Source organism: Aspergillus ibericus (assembly GCF_003184845.1).
Source record: "Aspergillus ibericus CBS 121593 unplaced genomic scaffold BO80scaffold_65, whole genome shotgun sequence".
NCBI classification, from domain to species: domain Eukaryota; kingdom Fungi; phylum Ascomycota; class Eurotiomycetes; order Eurotiales; family Aspergillaceae; genus Aspergillus; species Aspergillus ibericus.
This window is the reverse complement of record NW_020292163.1, coordinates 49,280-69,640: the sequence shown is the minus strand read 5'-3', so window position 1 is coordinate 69,640 and position 20,361 is coordinate 49,280. Positions and strand designations below refer to the sequence as shown.

General features: G+C 53.6%; 12 protein-coding genes across 12 annotated transcripts; 6 read left to right on the top strand and 6 right to left on the bottom strand.

Moving 5' to 3' along the window:
- The first annotated feature begins 128 nt into the window (after window positions 1–128).
- BO80DRAFT_417967 (MFS transporter) lies at window positions 129–2,523 on the top strand. Its single transcript, XM_025718240.1, has 8 exons — window positions 129–927; window positions 975–1,052; window positions 1,099–1,518; window positions 1,569–1,718; window positions 1,763–2,071; window positions 2,126–2,220; window positions 2,269–2,346; window positions 2,404–2,523. Exons 1-8 carry the CDS (start codon window positions 429–431, stop codon window positions 2,416–2,418), a joined length of 1,644 nt encoding a protein of 547 aa, XP_025570232.1. The 5' UTR covers window positions 129–428; the 3' UTR covers window positions 2,419–2,523.
- A 131-nt stretch (window positions 2,524–2,654) lies between these two features.
- On the bottom strand, window positions 2,655–4,744 carry BO80DRAFT_392973 (alpha-keto acid decarboxylase family protein). The gene has a single exon (XM_025717239.1). It carries the CDS (start codon window positions 4,439–4,441, stop codon window positions 2,762–2,764), a length of 1,680 nt encoding a protein of 559 aa, XP_025570231.1. The 5' UTR covers window positions 4,442–4,744; the 3' UTR covers window positions 2,655–2,761.
- Window positions 4,745–5,045: 301 nt separating this feature from the next.
- Window positions 5,046–6,382, bottom strand: BO80DRAFT_417961 (TauD/TfdA family dioxygenase). The gene is made up of 3 exons (XM_025718239.1): window positions 6,273–6,382; window positions 5,643–6,222; window positions 5,046–5,598 (listed from the first exon to the last, which is right to left on the bottom strand). The coding sequence occupies exons 1-3, from the start codon at window positions 6,364–6,366 to the stop codon at window positions 5,166–5,168; spliced, it is 1,107 nt and encodes a 368-aa protein (XP_025570230.1). The 5' UTR covers window positions 6,367–6,382; the 3' UTR covers window positions 5,046–5,165.
- Window positions 6,383–7,531: 1,149 nt separating this feature from the next.
- BO80DRAFT_417960 (glycoside hydrolase family 28 protein) lies at window positions 7,532–9,075 on the top strand. The gene is made up of 4 exons (XM_025718238.1): window positions 7,532–7,816; window positions 7,863–8,285; window positions 8,330–8,459; window positions 8,520–9,075. Exons 1-4 carry the CDS (start codon window positions 7,556–7,558, stop codon window positions 8,840–8,842), a joined length of 1,137 nt encoding a protein of 378 aa, XP_025570229.1. The 5' UTR covers window positions 7,532–7,555; the 3' UTR covers window positions 8,843–9,075.
- Window positions 9,076–9,238: 163 nt separating this feature from the next.
- Window positions 9,239–10,597, top strand: BO80DRAFT_429519 (NAD(P)-binding protein; the record flags this gene model as incomplete). Its single annotated transcript, XM_025720484.1, has 1 exon — window positions 9,239–10,597. A coding segment is annotated over exon 1 (629 nt), but the record flags the coding sequence as incomplete, so codon positions are not given.
- BO80DRAFT_497401 (putative MFS multidrug transporter) lies at window positions 10,538–12,611 on the bottom strand. The gene is made up of 4 exons (XM_025724076.1): window positions 12,196–12,611; window positions 11,653–12,147; window positions 10,896–11,569; window positions 10,538–10,814 (listed from the first exon to the last, which is right to left on the bottom strand). Exons 1-4 carry the CDS (start codon window positions 12,388–12,390, stop codon window positions 10,676–10,678), a joined length of 1,503 nt encoding a protein of 500 aa, XP_025570227.1. The 5' UTR covers window positions 12,391–12,611; the 3' UTR covers window positions 10,538–10,675.
- Window positions 12,612–13,379: 768 nt separating this feature from the next.
- On the top strand, window positions 13,380–13,802 carry BO80DRAFT_449763 (uncharacterized protein; the record flags this gene model as incomplete). Its single annotated transcript, XM_025721765.1, has 4 exons — window positions 13,380–13,454; window positions 13,499–13,572; window positions 13,617–13,661; window positions 13,706–13,802. The coding sequence occupies 4 exons, from the start codon at window positions 13,380–13,382 to the stop codon at window positions 13,800–13,802; spliced, it is 291 nt and encodes a 96-aa protein (XP_025570226.1).
- Window positions 13,803–14,236: 434 nt separating this feature from the next.
- BO80DRAFT_367665 (tyrosinase family protein) lies at window positions 14,237–15,450 on the top strand (the record flags this gene model as incomplete). Its single annotated transcript, XM_025716298.1, has 4 exons — window positions 14,237–14,328; window positions 14,372–14,497; window positions 14,544–14,666; window positions 14,736–15,450. The coding sequence occupies 4 exons, from the start codon at window positions 14,237–14,239 to the stop codon at window positions 15,448–15,450; spliced, it is 1,056 nt and encodes a 351-aa protein (XP_025570225.1).
- Window positions 15,451–15,659: 209 nt separating this feature from the next.
- On the bottom strand, window positions 15,660–16,494 carry BO80DRAFT_429517 (uncharacterized protein). The gene has a single exon (XM_025720483.1). It carries the CDS (start codon window positions 16,436–16,438, stop codon window positions 15,698–15,700), a length of 741 nt encoding a protein of 246 aa, XP_025570224.1. The 5' UTR covers window positions 16,439–16,494; the 3' UTR covers window positions 15,660–15,697.
- Window positions 16,495–16,717: 223 nt separating this feature from the next.
- On the bottom strand, window positions 16,718–17,192 carry BO80DRAFT_485598 (uncharacterized protein; the record flags this gene model as incomplete). The annotated part of the gene is made up of 1 exon (XM_025723500.1): window positions 16,718–17,192. The coding sequence occupies one exon, from the start codon at window positions 17,190–17,192 to the stop codon at window positions 16,734–16,736; it is 459 nt and encodes a 152-aa protein (XP_025570223.1). The 3' UTR covers window positions 16,718–16,733.
- Window positions 17,193–17,576: 384 nt separating this feature from the next.
- Window positions 17,577–18,670, bottom strand: mep20 (putative penicillolysin/deuterolysin metalloprotease; the record flags this gene model as incomplete). The annotated part of the gene is made up of 2 exons (XM_025716300.1): window positions 17,577–18,428; window positions 18,467–18,670. The coding sequence occupies 2 exons, from the start codon at window positions 18,668–18,670 to the stop codon at window positions 17,577–17,579; spliced, it is 1,056 nt and encodes a 351-aa protein (XP_025570222.1).
- Window positions 18,671–19,643: 973 nt separating this feature from the next.
- Window positions 19,644–20,329, top strand: BO80DRAFT_246293 (uncharacterized protein). Its single transcript, XM_025714593.1, has 2 exons — window positions 19,644–19,708; window positions 19,849–20,329. Exons 1-2 carry the CDS (start codon window positions 19,678–19,680, stop codon window positions 20,256–20,258), a joined length of 441 nt encoding a protein of 146 aa, XP_025570221.1. The 5' UTR covers window positions 19,644–19,677; the 3' UTR covers window positions 20,259–20,329.
- The last annotated feature ends 32 nt before the right edge of the window (window positions 20,330–20,361 follow it).

The following is a 20,361-nucleotide window of genomic DNA, read 5'->3' as shown; positions in this document are numbered from 1 at the left end:
GGCAACGGCAGCGTGGCGATGAGTCAGGCTTCTCCGAATTGGAGAAACCGCAGTGGGGAATCCACCCGGTTTTTTCACGCCAATTTTTGGCCCGTCGGTGCGTCAGCTGTACACAATATGGATGGAATGTAGGAACCTCAGGGGTAATTCAGTCAACGTTCATCGCTTTCATCATCCGGAGTAGAGTTCGCAAACTTCACATTAAACCGAGCCACTGGGTTATGCCGAGCGGCAACTGTATCCATCGGCACAGAAGGCATGGGGTCGCGAATCAGCCAAATCCTTCGTGATAAGGATCCGACTTCTCCAATTTTCTTCGGCACGAGTCCCGCTCATCATGTTGGGTCGCATCTTTATAAAGCGCACTGTCCTGCGCCTAATGGCGGCCCAGACCCTGTCATTCAGTCTTTCCACGAACAGCCTGGCGAATGCATCCCCACGAGGCCTCCCCGAGTGAATCGGGCTCCGCTGATACAGTCTGCCTGCCCGAGTTGGACCGCCCCATCGACCCCGTCTTGAGTGCCGAGAAGGATGCCGCCGCCCAAGAGATCGAATACCTCTACCTCGAGCTGGAGACACCACTCCCGACCCCGTTGATCACTGCGCCCCCAGGCCCCGGCCAATCGCCCCCTCCGGATGCCCCGAGTCTCGAAGAATACACCTCCCCGTTCCTCTGGCCCAAATGGCGCAAGTGGATGATGACCTGGATCGCGTGCGGAGTCACAGCCTTGGCCGGTTACTCGGCGGGGGAAGTCAACCCGGCTGCGACAGAGTTGACGGCGGAGTGGGGGATCAGTTCGGTGGTCTACAATCTGAGCATCACGATTTTCTGTGTTGGGTTTGCGCTGGCCCCGATGGTTCTGGCGCCGTTCTCGGAGATCAATGGACGCCGGCCGATTTTTGTCGCCAGTGGTTTCGTCTTTACGGGTATGATATGATGCCTGGCCTACGAAGCGATGGAGCTGACCGAATAGGGTGTATTATTGCTTGTGGAGGAACCCATGTTTTCGCGGGCTTGTTGATTGCGCGGTTGTTTCAGGGCGTGGGTGCTTGTATGTAGGGTTCCTGTTCTTGCTGGGTCCACAGCTAACCGAGCAGCGACTTTCTCGACCATGGTGGGCGGGGTCATCAGTGATATCTTCCATGCCGAGGATCGCAACACTCCCATGGCTTTGTTCTCCGGCGCAGCGCTGTTTGGTACCGGATTGGCTCCGATGATCTCCAGTGTTATTGTGGCTCACACCTCCTGGCGCTGGGTGTATTACTCGCACGCCATCGTGTCGGCTGTGTTTGTGGCAGTCATCTACTTCTTCTTCAAGGAGACGCGAGGCAGCGTCTTGTTGAGTCGCAAAGCACACGCCGTGAACAAGTATTACGAGCAGCTGGAGGCAGCGGGCCACTTTGGCGTCATTCTAGGCGAGACGAACGAGGTCCGACGGATCCGATGGAAGGTGCAGAGTGACGAACAGCGCGAGTCTCTGGTGCAGATGATCAGCATCTCCTGCTACCGTCCTTTCCGTACGTTCCATTTTCCCACACCTACTGTAAATGCATACTGACAAACCCAGACATGCTTGTCACCGAGCCCGTGGTCTTCTTCTTCTCCCTCTGGGTCTCCTTCAGCTGGGCCGTACTCTACCTCCAATTCGGCTCCATCCCGCTGGTCTTCCGAACCAACCACCACTTTACCACCGAGCAAACCGGCGCCGTCTTCACCGGTATGCCCCCCTTTCCTCCACCAAGATCTAACTAACAACCCCAGCAATGTGCGTCGGCTCCATCATCATCACCCTCGTGAGCATCTACCAAGACAAACTCGCCAACCGATACGGTCTGCTACCCAAGAAACCCGAAGCGCGACTCTACTTCGTGTGCATCGAAGCGATCCTGATGCCGATTGGATTGTTCTGGTTCGGCTGGACCTCCTACTCCTCCGTGCCATGGATCGTTCCCACCATAGCCATCGCGTGTGCCACCATGGGTATTTTCGCGGTATACCTAGCCGTATTTAATTATCTCGCTGATACGTATCATCGATATGCCAGTTCAGCAATCGCAGCGCAGTCGTGCTGTATGCATCCCATCCCACCCTTCTTATCAAGAAACCACTAATCCACTGGTATAGGCCGAAACCTCCTCGGCGGTGTCTTCCCACTCGTCACCAACGCCATGTTTACGAACCTAGGGTATCCGGGGGCTTCCAGTCTACTGGGTGGAATTGTATGTGGCTTGCTTCTATAGGTGTGAAGATACTAACAATATGGATAGGGCCTGCTTTTGACCCTTGTGCCGTGGATTCTGGTCTTCTATGGAAGTCAGATTCGGGCCAAGAGTAAGCTTGCTAGTGTAAGTTTTCCTTTCCCCCCCCCCCTATGAATTATGGGATTGTACTAACGTGAGTAGGAGCTTGCTCGGTAATACGATGTTAACAGATGTTAACAATCGTTTAAACAAATCTAGATGATAGATGATAGATGATGCATGGCTAAAAGTTAGAACGTATATAATATTAATAGACAGTGCATATATTTTAGATTAGTTGTATGAGAGGATGTAGGCTTTCTCTCTTCGGAGTTATATCTTGAATACCGGTTTTGCATCTGACATGGTGCCACGAGATCAACAATATGATTGCTGCAGTCAGGGCTGAACTAACGCAAGACGCATTGACTCCCGATAAACTAACCCATATTAACTACACAACATCTGCTGTGTCACCATGTATTGTTCCGCTGCATATCCTTACCGAATAGGGTAGAGCCTAGAACACTGCTGGCTGTCGCTTATTCGCTTCCCCCAAAAGATGTCCCCAGACCACCAACTCGCGAGAACAATCTGCCCGATCAACAGAACATTCAATCAACGTCGGACCGCGTCGATTGACCCGCCCCTGCTCAATTGCCTGCTGCAATTGCCCCGCCGTGGTCACCTTGTACCCGCGTCCATACCCATCATCACTGTTCAGCGCATCCAAAAACATCGTATAATCCCAGTTCTTGATATTGTTCACGATCCCATCCCCAATCTCCACATCCACCGTATACCCCCGATTATTGACCACAAACAGTGACACCGGCATCTGATACCGCGTCATCTGACTGACCTCCTGCGCCGTCATTTGAAATGCCCCATCACCGACGAGAATCGCCACCTTTCGATCCGGATCACCGAGCGCATAGCCAAATGCGGCCGGGATCGACCAGCCTGAATGTGCCCACTGCATTTGCAGCTCGACGCGCGCCCCCCGCGCCAGTCCCATCTGGATGGCATCGAACCAGGAGTCACCAATATCCACAAACAAAGTCGAATCCGCCGTGAGGATATTTTCGATCTGCCGTGCGATCTCTTTCCTGGTCAACGCACTCCCACCATGAGCCCGCAGCGGTTCAATCCGATCACTTCCTCGCTGCTTGTACTCCACCACCGATTTCGGACTCGGCAACTTGGCCGCCAACTGGCCGAGAAAATCCTTCATCAACACATCATTCCACTCTCCCCCCGGCACCGTCACCTGATCCATGCCCACTGAGATCCGATTCATCACCGGGGGCATAGCCGTCCATCCCGCGGTACTATAATCCGTAAACACGGTCCCCACACAAACCACCACATCCGACCACTCGACCGTCTCCTCCGCCCCCAACGTACTCGCCTCCCCCCAATACACCCCCGCAAACTGGGGATGCGACTCGGGAAACATCGACTTGGCCGCGGGCTGCACCGTGACCGCACAGCCCAACGTCTCCGCCAACGCCACCACGGCACTCTCCGCCCCCGCCGCCCTCACCTTCGGGCCCACCAACATGGTCACTGTATCCTGCCACCTCAACACCTCCACGGCCTTCCTCGCCGCGGCCTCCAACCCCAACGCATCACTCCTCCGCCTTTCCAACACCGCCGACGGCGGCCCCGTCAACGCACACGGCTCATGTGCCAAATTGACCGGAATCTCAATATACGCGGGCTTCCGCTGCAACCTCGCCGACTTAACCGCCCAATCAATCAACCGAGGTGCATCCGCCGCGCGCCGCACCACCACCGCCACACAAGTAATCCTCCTCACCATATCCACCTGAAACCCCAAATCCCCATCATCCAACGAATGATGGACCGAATGCAACGCCTCACGATCATTCGTATTCGGGGCCCCGGAAATCAGCAACACGGGGAGATTCTCCGCATAAGCCCCCGCAATGCCCGTGAACGCGGAGAGAGCGCCGACCCCATAGGTCACGAGACAGGCAGCGAGGCCACGGGCCCGGGCGTAGCCGTCGGCAGCGAAGGCGCAGTTGAGTTCATTGGTGCAGGTGATTTCGGTGAGGTCGGTGTGGTGGCGGAGGGAGTCGAGGAGGGGGGTGGTGTAGTCGCCGGGGACGACGAAGTGGTGGTGGATGTTGAGTTGGGAGAGACGGGTGGCGAGGAAGTGGGCGACTGTTGTCATTCTTTGCTTTGCGATGCTGGATTGGTATATAGTGGAGGGTTAATGGGGGGAAGGAAGGTTGTGTTGTTTTCATATGGTGCAAATCGGGGAGAAGCCCATATATTACTACCGACGCAGCTAAGACTGCAGTTGAAGTTGGTATCAAACTCTAGAGGCCACGGATCCACGGAATCGACGGGAGAATAACTCATCGGGATGCCATAGGACGGTGGCAGATTGGCTTTCATGATACCAGTGTCGCTATTGGATGGAACATTCGGTGGAACATTCGTGGATCATTCGTGGATCATTCGTGAATAATTCTGATATCATGACCACGGACCGAGCGGGATCAGCTGAAATAGAGGGCTTCTCGATGAATGGAATTTTCTGGAAGCTTCGAAGGTTGCCACGCTTTGACAAAGTTGCTCACTGGATGATTCGAGATGAGGTACTTAAGAATGATACATGATGAGACTGATGGAGGATACCTGGGGAGGGAGGCCTGTGCCATCTGCATGGGAGGAATGAGCTGGCATCCAGCATGGTGTACCATAATCCAACAGAAGAACGGTTACAAGTTGCACCCAGCAGATGCATACCAGCTACGAAGCAAAGCTATAGTGATATAAGATAAGTATATTACATTGTATGTTGTACTCATACCAGTAGGGCAAACCGATATATCACTGCCATCTGGGAGCAGACGGAGAGACAAGGGTGTCCCAACATTGGATCTACGAGATCACTCATACGCCAGTGGCGCCTCTCCCGCCGCCAGGTTACACTGGCGAAACAGTCGGACCTCATCCTTGCCAAACGCCCCAACCACCGAGTGAATGACGCCCCGATTGTTGAACAGGACGAGATCACCCTCTTCCCAGTCATGGGGATATACATACGCAGGACTAATTGCCGGTCGCTGCAGTTTGTACACGATCTCTCGCACTTGCTTCAGATCCTCGATCACCGTGCCGTCTTTGCAGTGGATCTTACGCACGGCAGAGGGGTGGATCTGTAGCGCTGGCTTCCCGGTGACGGGGTTCTTCCAGACCATGGGTAGGATTTGAATCTTGGATTCGTCGATCGGGGGAAGATCAGAAAGAGGGAGTTCCCGGTCCTCAGAGTACAGACCGAGACCGGTGGGAAGGGCCCGCGCAGAACTCATCCAGATGTACCTATCTAATCAGTATCACTCACGAGCAAGCTGGGGGAGACATACGGATGCGGTGCATATTCCACCCGACTAGTCCGAGCAAACTCCTTCTCCTCATCGGAGAGCAACTCGAACATTCTCTCGCCACTGACAAACGCGGTCGTTCCTAGCGGTACATCCAACGTCTCATTCGAACCATCATCATACCGCAGAGTCTGTCGTCGACCCTTGGGAACACGAACCGCCAATAATGTCGTCACGTTAGGCGGATAGAAATCATACAGCGCGGCATCGATATGCCAGCGGTAAAAGCGGGTAAAATCATAGTCTTCCTCGTCGGGGATCGCGTCACGGTGAAAGGTACGGTGATGGGGATGTTTCAGTTGGATATCAGTGAGACCTTCATAGGCATCGACGAAGCCGTGGCCGATGACTTGCACCTGGGGTTGATGAGGGACCGTCTTGAGATCGGGATGCAGAATACTCCGCTTGGCATCGAGGGTCTTGCCGTGACCGTATTGCGAGGCAGCCGGATCAAAGCGTCGGGTAAGTTCGTACTGCGCCTTCGGGGAGACGTGTTGTTGATTCTTGACCACCACGACAAGATTCTCATACAATGCCCGGTGAATTACCGCAAAATCCTCATCTAAGTAATTAGCGCAATTCATCTGCAGGCACGTGGCAAGTCATGCATACCGCTCAGGTTCTCCAGATCAACATTCTCGACAATAGCCCCGAAATCAATATCCGAGCCGGGCGGCGGAGGCAGGGAGTGGACGGTAGGAGCCATGGTGCAAACTTCTCAGAGCGAGTCGAATTCCACTGCTGGTGGGGAGACAATGCTTTAAATAGTGGTGGTGCTGGCATCGGCGTCGGGCAACCCCGGTCGCGGAAGAGGCCGATCGCGCTATCGGGATTATCTTATCGCCTTATCGGCACGGTCTTATCAATATGCCTGAGGCAGCTACAGCCATGGTTATCGGTGATGCAGAAGACGCTAGGATGGGCAAGTAGGTCCGAACTTGCCGTGCAGTTCCGGAGTTAGTATGGCGTACTAGACAATAAACATCCCGCTCGGTTCCTTATTATCGGACTTGTCTAGCCGTGACGTCTTGAGATGCTCCAGCGATTCCCCGATGCTAATTCGTGCTAGTTGTGACCAAGGGCTTGTCTCTATTGAATCAGACAAATGTCTCAACTCAAGGCAGCGGTCAAGCAAGCAATTGAGTGCTGTGGCATAATTAGTGTGATGAATAGTTCTATGGCACGGATTCTACACCGGTGTATGCACTGTGAATTCGGGAGACCTCTGCACTCGTCACGAGGATCATTTGAGAAAACCATGCTCATATCAACCCCCCAGGTCATCCCAAAGTCTACTGATATTTGTCCAAAGGATTAAATGAACCTTATTGGTGGCTTAAAGAAATAGCGGATGATGAAGCTGCCGTGTATGCAGCTAGCGAGCCGCTCTATAGACTTTCCCGGGACGCGTAGCGATTCAGTCTTGCTGAGACATAGTCTGTATGTATCCGATTTGTACACTTCCAATTTTCTGTGAGATCAATTCTTATTCATCAGCAAAGTAAAAATGCTGAAATCAAAAGGACACTGCCTGATGGTGTAGGCAGCAGCACCCGATTCATGACGACCTCCCATCAAGAACAGCACCATCAGCATGGACGGCATCCACATCTGCACTGCTTCATACAGCGGTCATAATTTCCCACCACTAACGCAGCCCCCGGATACATCGGAAGCAGATGTCACCGCATTGCGCGTCAGGGACGGGAAATATAGTGTGGCTTGTGAAGAAGCTGCAGGAACTCACTTTGTCCCGCACGCTGCGGCAGTTGTGCCGCCGGAGTTGCGGCGCCCCTGTCATTCCACCACTGCAGATAATCTGAGGTATAAAAGCAGCATGAATGCATCAATCCAACAAGCATCAACCAAAGCTTGTCTTTCTCTGATCTGCATCAATGGTGACTTCTACTTCTGTGATCGCCGTGGGTCTTGTCTGGGCGGCGCTGGCCAGTGCGAGCCCCGCTGACCCGCTGGTGACCCCCGCCCCCAAGCTCGACGATCTCGACAAACGGGCCACCACTTGCACCTTTTCCGGCTCCGAGGGGGCTTCCTCGGCCAGCAAGTCCAAGACTTCATGCTCCACGATCGTTCTATCCGACGTGGCAGTCCCGTCGGGCACCACGCTGGACCTGACGGACTTGAACGAAGGCACCCATGTAAGTTCCCGTAAATTCTCCGCTGTATACATCCTCATCATCGTAGGTCATCTTCGAAGGCGAAACCACCTTCGGGTACGAAGAATGGGACGGCCCTCTGGTCTCCGTCTCGGGGACTGACATCACCGTGACCGGCGCCGACGGGGCCTATCTCAACGGCGACGGCAGTCGGTGGTGGGACGACGAGGGCAGTAACGGCGGCAAGACGAAGCCCAAGTTCTTCTACGCGCATAACCTGATCGACTCGACGATCAGCGGGATCTACATCCAGAACTCACCGGTGCAGGTCTTCAGCATCGACGACTCGAGCTATCTCACCCTGGAGGATATCACGATCGATGACTCGGATGGGGATGACGCGGGGGCTGCGAATACCGATGGGTTTGACATCGGGTCCAGCACGTACATCACCATCACGGGCGCGAATGTGTATAATCAGGATGATTGCGTGGCGGTAAATTCGGGCGAGGTGGGTATCCCCGTGGAAAGTATGGACCGGGCTGATCGATCCAGAATATTTACTTTTCGGGCGGCGTTTGCTCGGGGGGTCATGGGTTGTCGATTGGGTCGGTGGGGGGTCGGGATGATAATACGGTGAAGAATGTGACGTTTTATAATTCGGAGATTAAGAGTTCGCAGAATGGTGAGATCCCCCCCCCAGTGGTCGTGTGATGTGATGAATGATGCTAATGTATGTATGTAGGAGTCCGAATCAAGACCATCTACGGGGATACCGGGTCTGTGAGTGACATTACCTACGAGAAGATCACCCTGTCCGAGATTACCGATTATGGCATTGTGGTGGAGCAGAATTATGATGATACCAGCGAATCGCCGACCGATGGAGTTACCATTGAGAACTTCATCCTGGATGAGGTCGAGGGAACCGTGGAGAGCTCGGGAACCAATATCTACATTGTGTGTGGATCGGATAGCTGTACGGATTGGACCTGGACGGGCGTGGATGTGACTGGGGGGAAGACCAGCTCGGATTGTGAGAATGTGCCGGATGATATCAGTTGTTGATGCAGATACCATATATCGGAGAGATGGTGAGAGATGGTGAGAGATGGTGAGAGATGATGAGAGATGAAGATGATGAAGAGAATGTAGATACTGCACTCACGCCAGGCACATCATCGGCAGAACATAGTTCGATTGACTGTCACAAGGGATCGTGGTATGCAGCATGGTGGGCTGATCACTGTTGCCCCTTTTGGATTGGAGGCCCAAGTGTTGGTAGAAGAATTCCATTGGTGGAAAAGGAAGCCTCTGAGGTTCCAAACTGTAAGACGCCACTGTCTGATGCAAGACTGCCCTATTCATTCCACGCTGCAGCTAGCATATTCCTGTAAGCCTCTTCAGAGACAGCCTTCACATCTTACAACAGTCAGGATTAAATACCCCATGATGCATCATCACATCCTACAATCCATTTAACTGTATGGAGCAAGACCTAGCTAACAACCGAATCATGTCCGACGGTCCGAACTATAACCCGATCAGGCATCACACACCCAAGGAACGACACACATGATGTCATGTGCATCTCCCCATCAAGGAACAATCGACACGTTGTGAACAGGCTCAGCCTGCTTCCGCGACATATAACCGGATCTCCTCCCGCCTCCCCGATTCAATATATAGACCATATACCTGGATATCGATGATTCCCTCCATACCTCTTATTCCCTCCCATCATGTCCATCCCCGACACAGCCACCCACCCCACCCCAGCAATGAACACAACCATATCCACCATGTCAAATAGATCCACCGACCTCCCCATCCACCCCACCATCCCCTGGGCCCCCGGGGCCGTGGAAACCCGCCCCATCAGCATCATCGGCGCCGGCTGTCTGGGGCGCCGAATCGCATGCATCTTCTCCGCAGGCGGGCACACCGTCCACCTCCGGGACCCGTCCGCCAAAGCCCGCACCGAAGCCCTAGACTACATCACCGAACACATCTCCGAATACGACTCCTTCCCCTTAATCCCGCGCAGCCGGGGACCCTGCCTGGCCTTCTCCGACCTCGATCCAGCCGTGCACAACGCCTGGCTGGTCATCGAATCCGTGCCCGAACGCCTGCCCCTGAAAATCGAAATCATGCGCGAGTTAGACGCAAAGACCCCCTCCGACTGTATTCTCGCGTCCAACTCCTCGTCATTTAAATCGAGTTTCATGGTGGAGAAAGTGAGCCGGGAACGACGTCCGCTGATGTGTAATATGCATTTTGCGATGCCGCCGCGGATTCGGGCCGTCGAGTTGATGACCAATGGGGAGACGTATTTGGAGGTGTTGAGTTTTTTGACCTGGGTGTTGGATGATTGTGGGATGATGCCGGTGACCGCGAGGAAGGAGAGTACGGGGTTGGTGAGGAGTCATTGTTTGAATACGGTGTCTTGATACCAGCAGAGGTGAGAGTAGGGGGGGTTGGATGGTGTCGAGACTGCCGCTGGTTGCAGCTGTGCAACGGCAGGGGGGGTATTTGACTGTTGGGCATACGAGCATCCATGCTGGGACCTCGAATACCTTCGACCTCAGGCTGAGACATTGCTCTATACGACCGGGATTGAACGGACACAAAACTCCACAATATATCCAGGACACGTATAGGCAGACACGGCAGCATCCTCACAGCACGACAAGCAACGAGCGAACAACCAGTCGACAGGGACTTGTATATTATGGAGTGACCACGCGTCTTATATAGGGGGCTGCATTCAAGACAGTTTTATTTATATATCTAGAGGCAATTACAGCATCTATCATCCATCTTGAATCCGGTAGAAGTGGTGAGACTGTATCCAAGATTCATAAGACCAGTGACATGCATCCTCGGCTGCCGGCATAAGGTTCAAGTCTCATAATTCCCCCGCCACCGTCTCCCCCGCCACTGCAATACCACCGTCGGAATGAAGCTCACCCCCATGATCAACGCCGTCACTACCCCGGAACTCTTGGCGATGCCGACGCTGTCGAACATATCGGTGAACCTGCCCCAACAACAGTTAGCGCTCATACTCCATACAGGAATAAGGAAATAGTCTATGATAGAGGAGGGATAGGAGGGATACCAAAACGGCCCAATAAACCCCCAGGTGGATCGGATCAAATTGACAAACACCCCCACACTCCCCGCATCAGTAGGATACTTATCAACCGCATAAGTAATCATGACCGTGGTAACGACCTGATTCCCAAACGCAGCAATCCCCGTCCCCACCACCGGCGAAACCCTCCACTTGCCCGTGGGGGCATACTCCGTACAAACCAAGAACACCACCATGCCGGCAATACTCAGCAGATAGCCAATATAACTCAACCATAGTCGATACTCCGGCTCCGGTTTGTGGCCCGTGCGCTTGGCACGGAGATTCATCCACGAGTCGGACAGCACACCACCGAGTTGTTCACCGAGGAGGGACCCGATGATGAGGCCCAGGAATTGCAGCCCGAGTTGTTGGGCGTTGAGATGGAATTTCGTCTGCAGGAGTTGCGGCACTTCGACGGAGTTCAAGACCGACGCGAAGAGAAAGACCATGGCGTAGGCGGCGGAGGCGATTAGAATGGGGATGTGGGTGATGAGGGTGAGGGGGTGGTAGAATTCGGAGAGCCGGAAGGGGGTGGGATCGATGCGACGGAGGGTGAGATATTCGCGTTTGAAGGGGGAGGGGGAGTGCATGTCCGTGCCGATGTAGCGCGTTTCGGGGCCGAAGAAGATGTACAGGATGAGTTCGACAGCGTTGGTCTGCAGTGTTGGTGGGATCGTTAGTATTGGCGGGTAAAAGTAGGGTATCCCGATGGTTTAGGAGAGAGGAGGGGGGGGTTTACAATAGCCAGAATCCAATAGATCCATCGATATCCCACCCGTTGAGCCACAAATCCAAAGATGAATGGTCCCACCGGGACTCCTAATGTGACCATCACGGCCCAAATCCCCATGTATTGTGCCCGTTCCCGACGAAAGAATGTCTCCGTGACGACTGCGCTGCCGATTGCCATGGCGGGCGAGATAAAGAACGCCACCAGGGCGCGACAGGCTGCCATTGAGGCATAGTCGGGGCTTTTTGCACAGCCGATATTGCAGACGCAGCTGAGGAGCAACGAGAGGAGGAAAATAGGACGGCGACCGAAGCGGTGGGACAGCGGTTTCCAGAACAGCGGAGCGCCGCCGAGAATGGCGATCTGGAGGGAGGTCAGATAGCTGACTCGCTGCAGCGACACCCCAACGTCTTCGGCGATATCTTCGTAGGCAGGAATAATGGCGGCAGCCGTAAAGGTGCCCATGCAGGCGTGAAAAGCCACTAGAACGAGATTCACGGTTTTCTACCCGGTTAGATGCACCAAGTACCCCCGTAGAGATGAGAGACATACTTTGAGCAGCGGCCAGTTGTACGGATCCGCCGGATCCATACTGGGAAGAGGGTCCAGGTCGAGGGTGCCATGTCGCTGGAGGAGATAGGATTTGTGCGGTTCAGAAAGGGAGCTGCCGGGCTCCGTGGCAAGAAATCCAGCTTCCGTCTTTTCAATATAATCGGACTGGGACGTTTTCGCGTCTTCGGAAGACATCTTATGAGTCGCGCGATATGATCAGACGGATCGTACGATGAACCCCAGATATATCGACCCCGCGAACTGGGGTATCCTCCGGGGCCCAACTGCCGGGATACGATCAGAGCTCATGGAATTGGACTAGTCTGGCCAGGATGAAGGTCGGAAAGTCGGGGTAGCGGGACCCGGAGCAACACTCCAGCCGTGAGAGGTTCCCCGCGGTGGATCGGCGGTAGTTGGTAGCCCCATCATTGCCGTCCCACGCGTGGCCGTCCCAGGTCCGTCCCTGATTATATACGCAGGGTTTCCCCGCGCGGAGGATTCCCTGCCTAGGCAGATGCAGCGGACCGAGGCATTCAGCTGGAATTGCCGATGGTTGTTCCGTAGCTCTCGAGGTCATAGCCTCCTCGTGTTCAACCCGATCATCTTCCGCACGCCATGCACGCTCTGGCTGACAATAGGCTCAATTGCCCGAATCCAGACAACAACATCAAAATATCCCCACGATTATTGGCCTGGCACCGTACGGAGTATACAGCGGGAATAATAACTCCTGCATCGGTCACCAAATGTGTATTGAGGTCGACTGGGCAGCGCCTCACATGCCAGGCGGGATTCTATTGGAAGGGCTACATTAGCCGGACCGATGGAATGCCCAGGAACCTTGCATGCATCCCTTGAAGATGCCTTACACCAGGCATGATGAAATTCAACTTTACAAGCAGCTAGGTGAGATGTTGATCCTGAAACAACCTCGATGCAGGATATCTTAGCTAACGTGTGCAGCACACGCTCATGTTAGGTACAGCAGACGTCCCTTGCATATCCCGTTAATGGCTGTGCCTGGATGGAATCAGTGGATGTGGTGGCTGGCACGCCCTGGAACGCGACCCGATGCAAGGGATACCAGCCAGGCTCAACTGGCATGCCCGCGTCTCTTAAATTGCGTGCGAGGACGTGGAGGACTTCTTGCTCTCACCGTCGTGAAAGCAGAATACAGCCTCATCATGTATACTTTTAGAGCACTTTCCTTCTTGAGCGCGATGCTCCTGGTCGGGCTTGGTGGCGCGTCCACGACCACGGTAGGACGCCTGATTCTCGTGGGATAATCTGCTAATTTTGCTAGGTTGGCCTTGAGACAGAAGAAGGAAGTCGGTCGGTGCAGGTACCACTGGACGAGTGCCACCAGATGGGGGAGTTGTAAGTTATACCCCAACATACAAAGAGGAAGCTAACATCCACAGTGACGTCTACGGGGTATTCATCTCCAAAACATGCCGTCTTTTCACGTAAGTACATGCGTCCGAAGCCTTTCGCTGCTAACACGGCATAGTGGAGTCGGCTGCACCGGACGCACCACGTTGCTGCAGCCTGGCCAGCACTCATCCTCGGAGGCAGTCAACATTGACAGCCTATTTTGCTATCCATGAGGCAGAATGTCATGGAATTATGTATAAACGGCGGATGCATTGGCTTGACCTTAACCTTAATCTGACTCAATCATGTTACTCGTCCGTCGGGACAACCAGCGTAACCAGACGAGGGGAATTCGGCCCCGAGTGGAATGCTAAGATCGATACTTCGGTTGAGAATCTTGGCTGTTGTGTGTACTGTTCAAATCCCGACCTCGAACTCCGTAGCAGTTGTATATCAAAGCAGCAGGTGTGGCGCAGTGAGATGCGTCATCGAATTATATCAGAGCATACAGGTCTAAACATCGGGCAATGTTACCAGTATGTGATAAATTATGCTGGTTGCACAAACTGATGGAAAAGGAAATTGTTTACTGAACGGAATGAGGCCCATATATAAACCCACTGCCACTTGCATGCTCTCAATCCACCTCCACCGCTCTGCAGTCACGATGCGTCTTTGGGTCAGTCTCCTGCCAGCCCTGGCAGCGGCAAGTGCAATCCAACAATGCAGGCCTTCCCAGGCCCGCGTCCGAAAAGAATGGTATGTACCCCGATACTCCCTTCGTACGCGACTAACAGGCTAGGGGCGTGCTGAGTACGGAGGAGAAAACGGAGTACCTTGATGCCGTGTGGTGTCTGCGTGGGCTTCCAGCAACCCTTCCTAATGATGAATATCCTGGCGTGCGCGATCGCATGGACGACTTTGTCGCGTGAATTCTCCCACCCTTCAGCCAGTGGCCCTACTAACTCCGCTAGAACCCACATCAACTATACCCTCAACATCCACAGCGACGGACTTCTCCTCCCATGGCACCGCCACTTCATCTACCTCTACGAAAAAGCCCTCCAAGATGAATGCAACTACCAAGGCACACTCCCGTATGTCCCTTCCCTTCTCCCAACCCTACCCCAATCCCCACAAAATCAAACATCCGCCAACACATCCAGATACTGGAACTGGACCCTCTACACGACCCCCACAACCCTAAACCCGGTCTTCGACGGCACATCGACCTCCTTCTCGGGCAACGGCCTCCCCATCGACAAAACCAACACGACCTCCCTCTGCCCACACAACATCCCCTGCCCGGCCCCCGGCACCGGCGGCGGCTGTCTCTACAACGGGCCCTTCGTCAACTGGACAGCCCATCTCGGCCCCTTCAGCATCTCCCAAGTGCAACCCTACGGCGACCTACCCCCAAACACCTACGCCTACAACCCCCGCTGCCTCACCCGAGACTTCACCCCGGACTGGCTCCCCCCTCTCACCTCCGCCGCAAACATCACCTCCATGCTCACCGCCCCGGACATCAAATCCTTCCTCACCCTCATGTCCCCCAGCACACTCGGGTACGTGGGGGCCCACGAAGCCGGGCACGCCGCCGTCGGCGCAAACATGCTGGATACATTTGCATCGGTACAAGATCCAGTATTCTTTCTACATCACGGGATGGTAGATCGGGTGTGGACGCTCTGGCAGGATGGGGATCTGAAGAATCGGTTGTGGGCGGTCAATGGGACGGGGATTGTGCATGATCCGCCGGATGCGGAGTTGGTGACGCTGGATACGGTGATGGAGTTTGGGGTGTTGAGTGGGGGGAAGAGGGTGGGGGAGGTGATGAGTGTGGTGGGGGGGGAGTATTGTTATCGGTATGATTATTGAGCCAGTGGGTGGTTGGTGAGTGTATAGTAGATGGGTGGTTGGTGAGTGGGGTGTTAAGGTACTATCCTTGGGGTTAGTGGAATGATATTTTCTGGTAGATGAGGTACTGGATGAGGGCACTAGTTCATGGTCGTTGAACAATCAAGCAGTAGAATAGACGTCAGCTAGATCCTAGTAGAATGATAATCTTCACAATAACGAATCAATGCATGACTACTAAATCTTCCAACAAAAAGAGGTAGGAGGATTAATAAACAGTCGCCTGCTCCCGATCCACATGCCCCGAAAACAACTCCTCTTTCCCCGGATCCTCGGGAAACTCGACGCCAAAAAACTTCTTCAAGACATCCTGAATGACATCATAACACGCGCCATATCTCACCAACTTCAGATCCCTGAAATTAATAATTGTCGACGACGCGCGGGGCACACTAAACGTGCGTTTCCCATAATCGATGACAATATCCGCCGCCTCAAGAATCTCACTCTCAATATCCTCCACCCGAACCTTCATCCCGGACCCCGAAATATTCGCCGATGACCCCAACAACGGAACCCCAGCCTCATGACACAACCGAATCAACTCCTCCTGAAACGGCCCCCCATTCACCAACATCGACAACGTCCCATCATGGGTACACCGATCCAGCAGTTCCGGGCCGAGTCTCTGAATAACCGGATGCTCGGGCCGAAACGGGGCCGCCACGCCGACGGGTAAATCCAGATCGACAGTGAGGGTGCGCACGATGGATTCCTCGCGCGGAGGCAGGACGTGGATTTCTTGATGTAAGGCGTAGCTGCCGATCATGGCGTGTTTTTTGTGGGGTTTGCGGCGTTTCGTGGTGAAGAGGCGGTCGAGGGCCGTGGGGTCGCTGGCGACCAGGCCGTAGCCGATGCTCCCCGGGATCAGGGCGATGCCTTTGTTTTGGATCACTTCGAAGACTCGTTGGGCATCGCGGGAGATGTTGATGGGGTCGGTGAGTTTCATGTTGCTTGCTTTAATTCAATAGATGAGTGGAGTGGAGAGTGAGATTGAGATTGAAATTGAGAGTGCGGAGGGAATAAGGGGATCGATGGAGGGGAGCTACGCTTATAAGCTACGTGCGGGGTGCAGCACAGAGAAAGTATGAGTTCGTGTGACCGACATGCAGACGCCACTTCCATCACCGAGGTACTATTGGTTATCGGTGTCTATTCCTCCAGCAATCGGATGGAGAAACCAGACAAAGAAACAGTAGCCGAGGAAACGCAAAATACAGGAAACGCAGAGGAATACAGGCATCCTAATCCCAAACCAGCAAGCCGATTTCCGATTCAAACTCGCCGCGTTCGGCTTCGATCAGATTCTCCAGGTGGTGGTTGGTCACGCGCTCGATCGGACCCTTCCAGAGGGCATGCCATGTGCCTTTGGCTTGGATGGTGTAATGGTGGCCGTGGACGAGCGGAACGCACGGCAGGTCGACTTGTGCTGTGATGCTGCCATTGGCGGGGACTTCGTTTAGGTCGTCGACGAAGGGAGGCCCGCGGCGCGACATGTGGATGGTGGGGAGGGGGACAAGATCGCCGGTGTCTGTGTCACGGATCTCGAAGACGCCGAGGATGCCTGCGTTCGGGTCCATCGGGGTGGACCAGGTGAGGAAGGTGATGGGGGTGTCGCTGGGGTTGTGGATGGTGGCTTTGATGGTGACGGAGCCAGTAGCGGTGAGGTTGGGATCCAGCTGGATCCGCAAGGAGGCAGTCATGCTGATGTTGTAGAAAGTCTGAGAATGATATGGTGTGGTTGGAGAGGTAGGACGGATTGAGGATGTAGGACAGCTCCATCCGAGTGATCAATGTATATGGTCGGCTCATTCACTGCAGATGGTAAGTGTTACTCAAGATTGAATTTGCTGCTGAGGGTTGATCACTGTCTTCAATGCGAAATGATTAGGTAGAGTCACAATGAACATGGTTTAGTCTATACAATATCTTTGTGGTATGTACAGCGGCGATATGGGGTCACATTAAAGACGTGCATTGTGTTTCGATTACTGCTTGAGTTAGGTTTCACTGTTTCACAAGCTCTGCTATGGAGTTACTAGGTATTCTCATAGCTCGTCTAGACGAATGCCAGTGAGGGAAGCTAATCAACACCCCACAAACACCGCATTCGCAAACAAAGTATAGGTATCCGCATTGCGAATCGCCTGATCCTTGGTCAACCTCATCGCCGCCTTATATCCATACCCCAGATCATCCGTGCCAGGAGCATAGACAGCCGGCGCATGAGTGAATTCATGAATGACAGTATTCGCCTGATCCTGCGCGTGGCATGTCGTCTGCACCGGCATCAGCCTTGACCAATACAACGGACAATTCACCACCACATTCCACTCTGGTATCGTATACGCCAGGACGCGATCAGTACAGAACTGGAATTTGTCAGAGCAGTAGTAGGTGGTTCTGTCGGCATTGAGCGAAGATTCCGCAGCAATGTAGGCGAGTCGGTTGGCCACGAGGCTTCGAGTTTCCTCGGAGGACGATTTGAAGTATTCTTCCATCCGCGCCGCGGAGCCTTTCCATGCCTCGTTGGCGGCGGCGATGGACATGTGCATGGCGTTGTCGAGGGCGGTGCGCATGATGGCGTCTTGGTTGGCGTTGCAGTCCCTGAGTCTGGTTCGGCGGTGGAGGGATGAGGTGAGGGTGAGGGCTTTGGAGATGGTGGCAGCTTTGGCGGCGTCGATGTTGATGGTGAGTGTGTTGGAAGTGTAGGGGAGGTAGAAGACGATTTCATGGTCACTAGCGATTGGAACCCAGCCGGAGGTGTGGACGGTAATGGGGCCGCTGTCGGTAATGTCGAGGGTTGAGGCAATGTCGAATTCGTCCACCAGGGATTCGCCGGCAGGAATCGTGGTGAGAGCATCTGAAGTGAGGTTGTCTAGGACCAGCCGCATCTTGATGCCGTTGAATACCAGCTCGGTTTCTGGCTGGTTAGGTTGCTAACGTGGCTAGTGATGGAGACTTACCATTGCGGAACAGACACCTTCTTGATCGGCGCGGTGTCCCCGAAGAAGTTGAGGTGCACGATAGTAAGGTCATCGTTGCCGGTGTTTGTCACTTCAGCCTTGATGCGCGTGTTGCTCACCTGGCTGAGAGTCACGTTCAGCGTGTCAGGAACAGTCGGGATGGCCAGGATGCATTGCATCAAGGCCAGCAGAGTTAGGAAGATGAAAAGCAACATTATGAAAGGGATTATGAGAATGAGGAACGGAAGGCAAGGTTGTGTGGGAGAATCTACGCGAGCTTTGAAGGTAAGAAGTCATTCCATTATATTCATTGTCAGTGAACGAGTGGTCTTTCTGCTCTCTCGAAAAATCCGGGGATTAACACCCTCTGAGTACTTCACATTCACTATAATGTTGCAGAGTGTCCCCCCAAGCTCTACCTATTACTCTATAAGATCAATTCAATTATACGATTAGCAGAATCTGCGCATGTTGATTTCTCGGAGTATGCTTAGAATACTATCTCGTATATGGATATTCCACGAACATCATGGAAAGCCTGCGTGTTAGCTATACAAAGATCAGTCAATTGGATCCAGTGGGTTGTCCAATATCGTCATTGCCTTGATTCTCGCGTACAAAAAGCATTCAATGCCTATAGTATCAACTGCATAGACCTGTACCTTTATTCCCTCCGTACAAACCAGTTGCCATGGACAGTAAACCCTACCACAACCAACTTCACCATCTATTCCAAGTGGAATAAGCCATAAATCACACAATCAGCTCAATTCGATGCCCCTTTCGTCTACTCGATTGCATTATCCCAGATACTTCAAACTAGCTTGACAAAGAAACACCACCAAACCCCGACCAAACCCCCAACACCACAGCCAACACCCAAGGCAACTCATCCCACCCTATCCCATGCCATCGAGCACTAGTAGCAACCCCACAACCACCAATCCCCTAATACAAACAATATTACCCCCATTATACCTCAAATCCTATCTGCCGGTTTCCCGGTACCCCAGACGTAAAATTAGGCAACCATTACCCCGTTACCCCATTACCCCAGAAAGTAATTCCGACATCCGAGTCAGGGGTCTACCCGGTGTCGGGCCGCTTGCGCGCCGAGGAGGCCGTAGATGCATACCGCACATCCAAGGAACGAGATCCCCTCATTAATAAATCAGTAGTATGATGGTGGTGTAAGCACCTAATCTGGTAGTTTTTGCTGGGTATGGTTCATTCCTTCTATGACATCACGCTAGGTAAGCACAAGTAACTGACATCGTTTGTCACAGCAGCAATTAACATTTTCATGCTGTTCCTTCTCAACTACTCCAATCAAACCAACCATTCAACCAAACAACTCTCTAATAAATCAAACTAAGTACCATATCTCAAGCAGAGACCCCCCACACATCCATTCCCATAACAACAATCCCCCTCATCGCGACACACCCCCCCATCCTCGCTACACCCGGGCCACTTCGGATCCGTCGCCCGACATTTCGTCGCCGCGCAATACCCCGAGCAGCAGATCGGGCCGCCCCCGCCCGAGATACAGTTCGCTGTGTTGGAGCGGTGAGGTCCGGTTGGTTGGTTACTTTGTTGGGAGGGAGGGAGGGATGGAGGTATGGACTTACAGTAGACGGTGAGACAGGTGGGTGTGGGTACGCAGGTCGTGATGGTGGTTGTGGGAGGGGTGTGGAAGGTTGCGGTGGTGCAGAAGTGGTTGGGGGGGCAGGAGGGGAGGGTGCCGCAGGGGGGGTTGGTGGTGGTTGTGGTGAGTGTGGTGGTGGAGGACGCACGAGTTAGTGTGATGAGGAAGGGGGCGATGAGGGATTTTTCGAGATGCATGGTGTGTTGAGTGATGGGCTGGGAAGTGGTGATGTGGGTATAGTGGGTATGATGCGGTCGA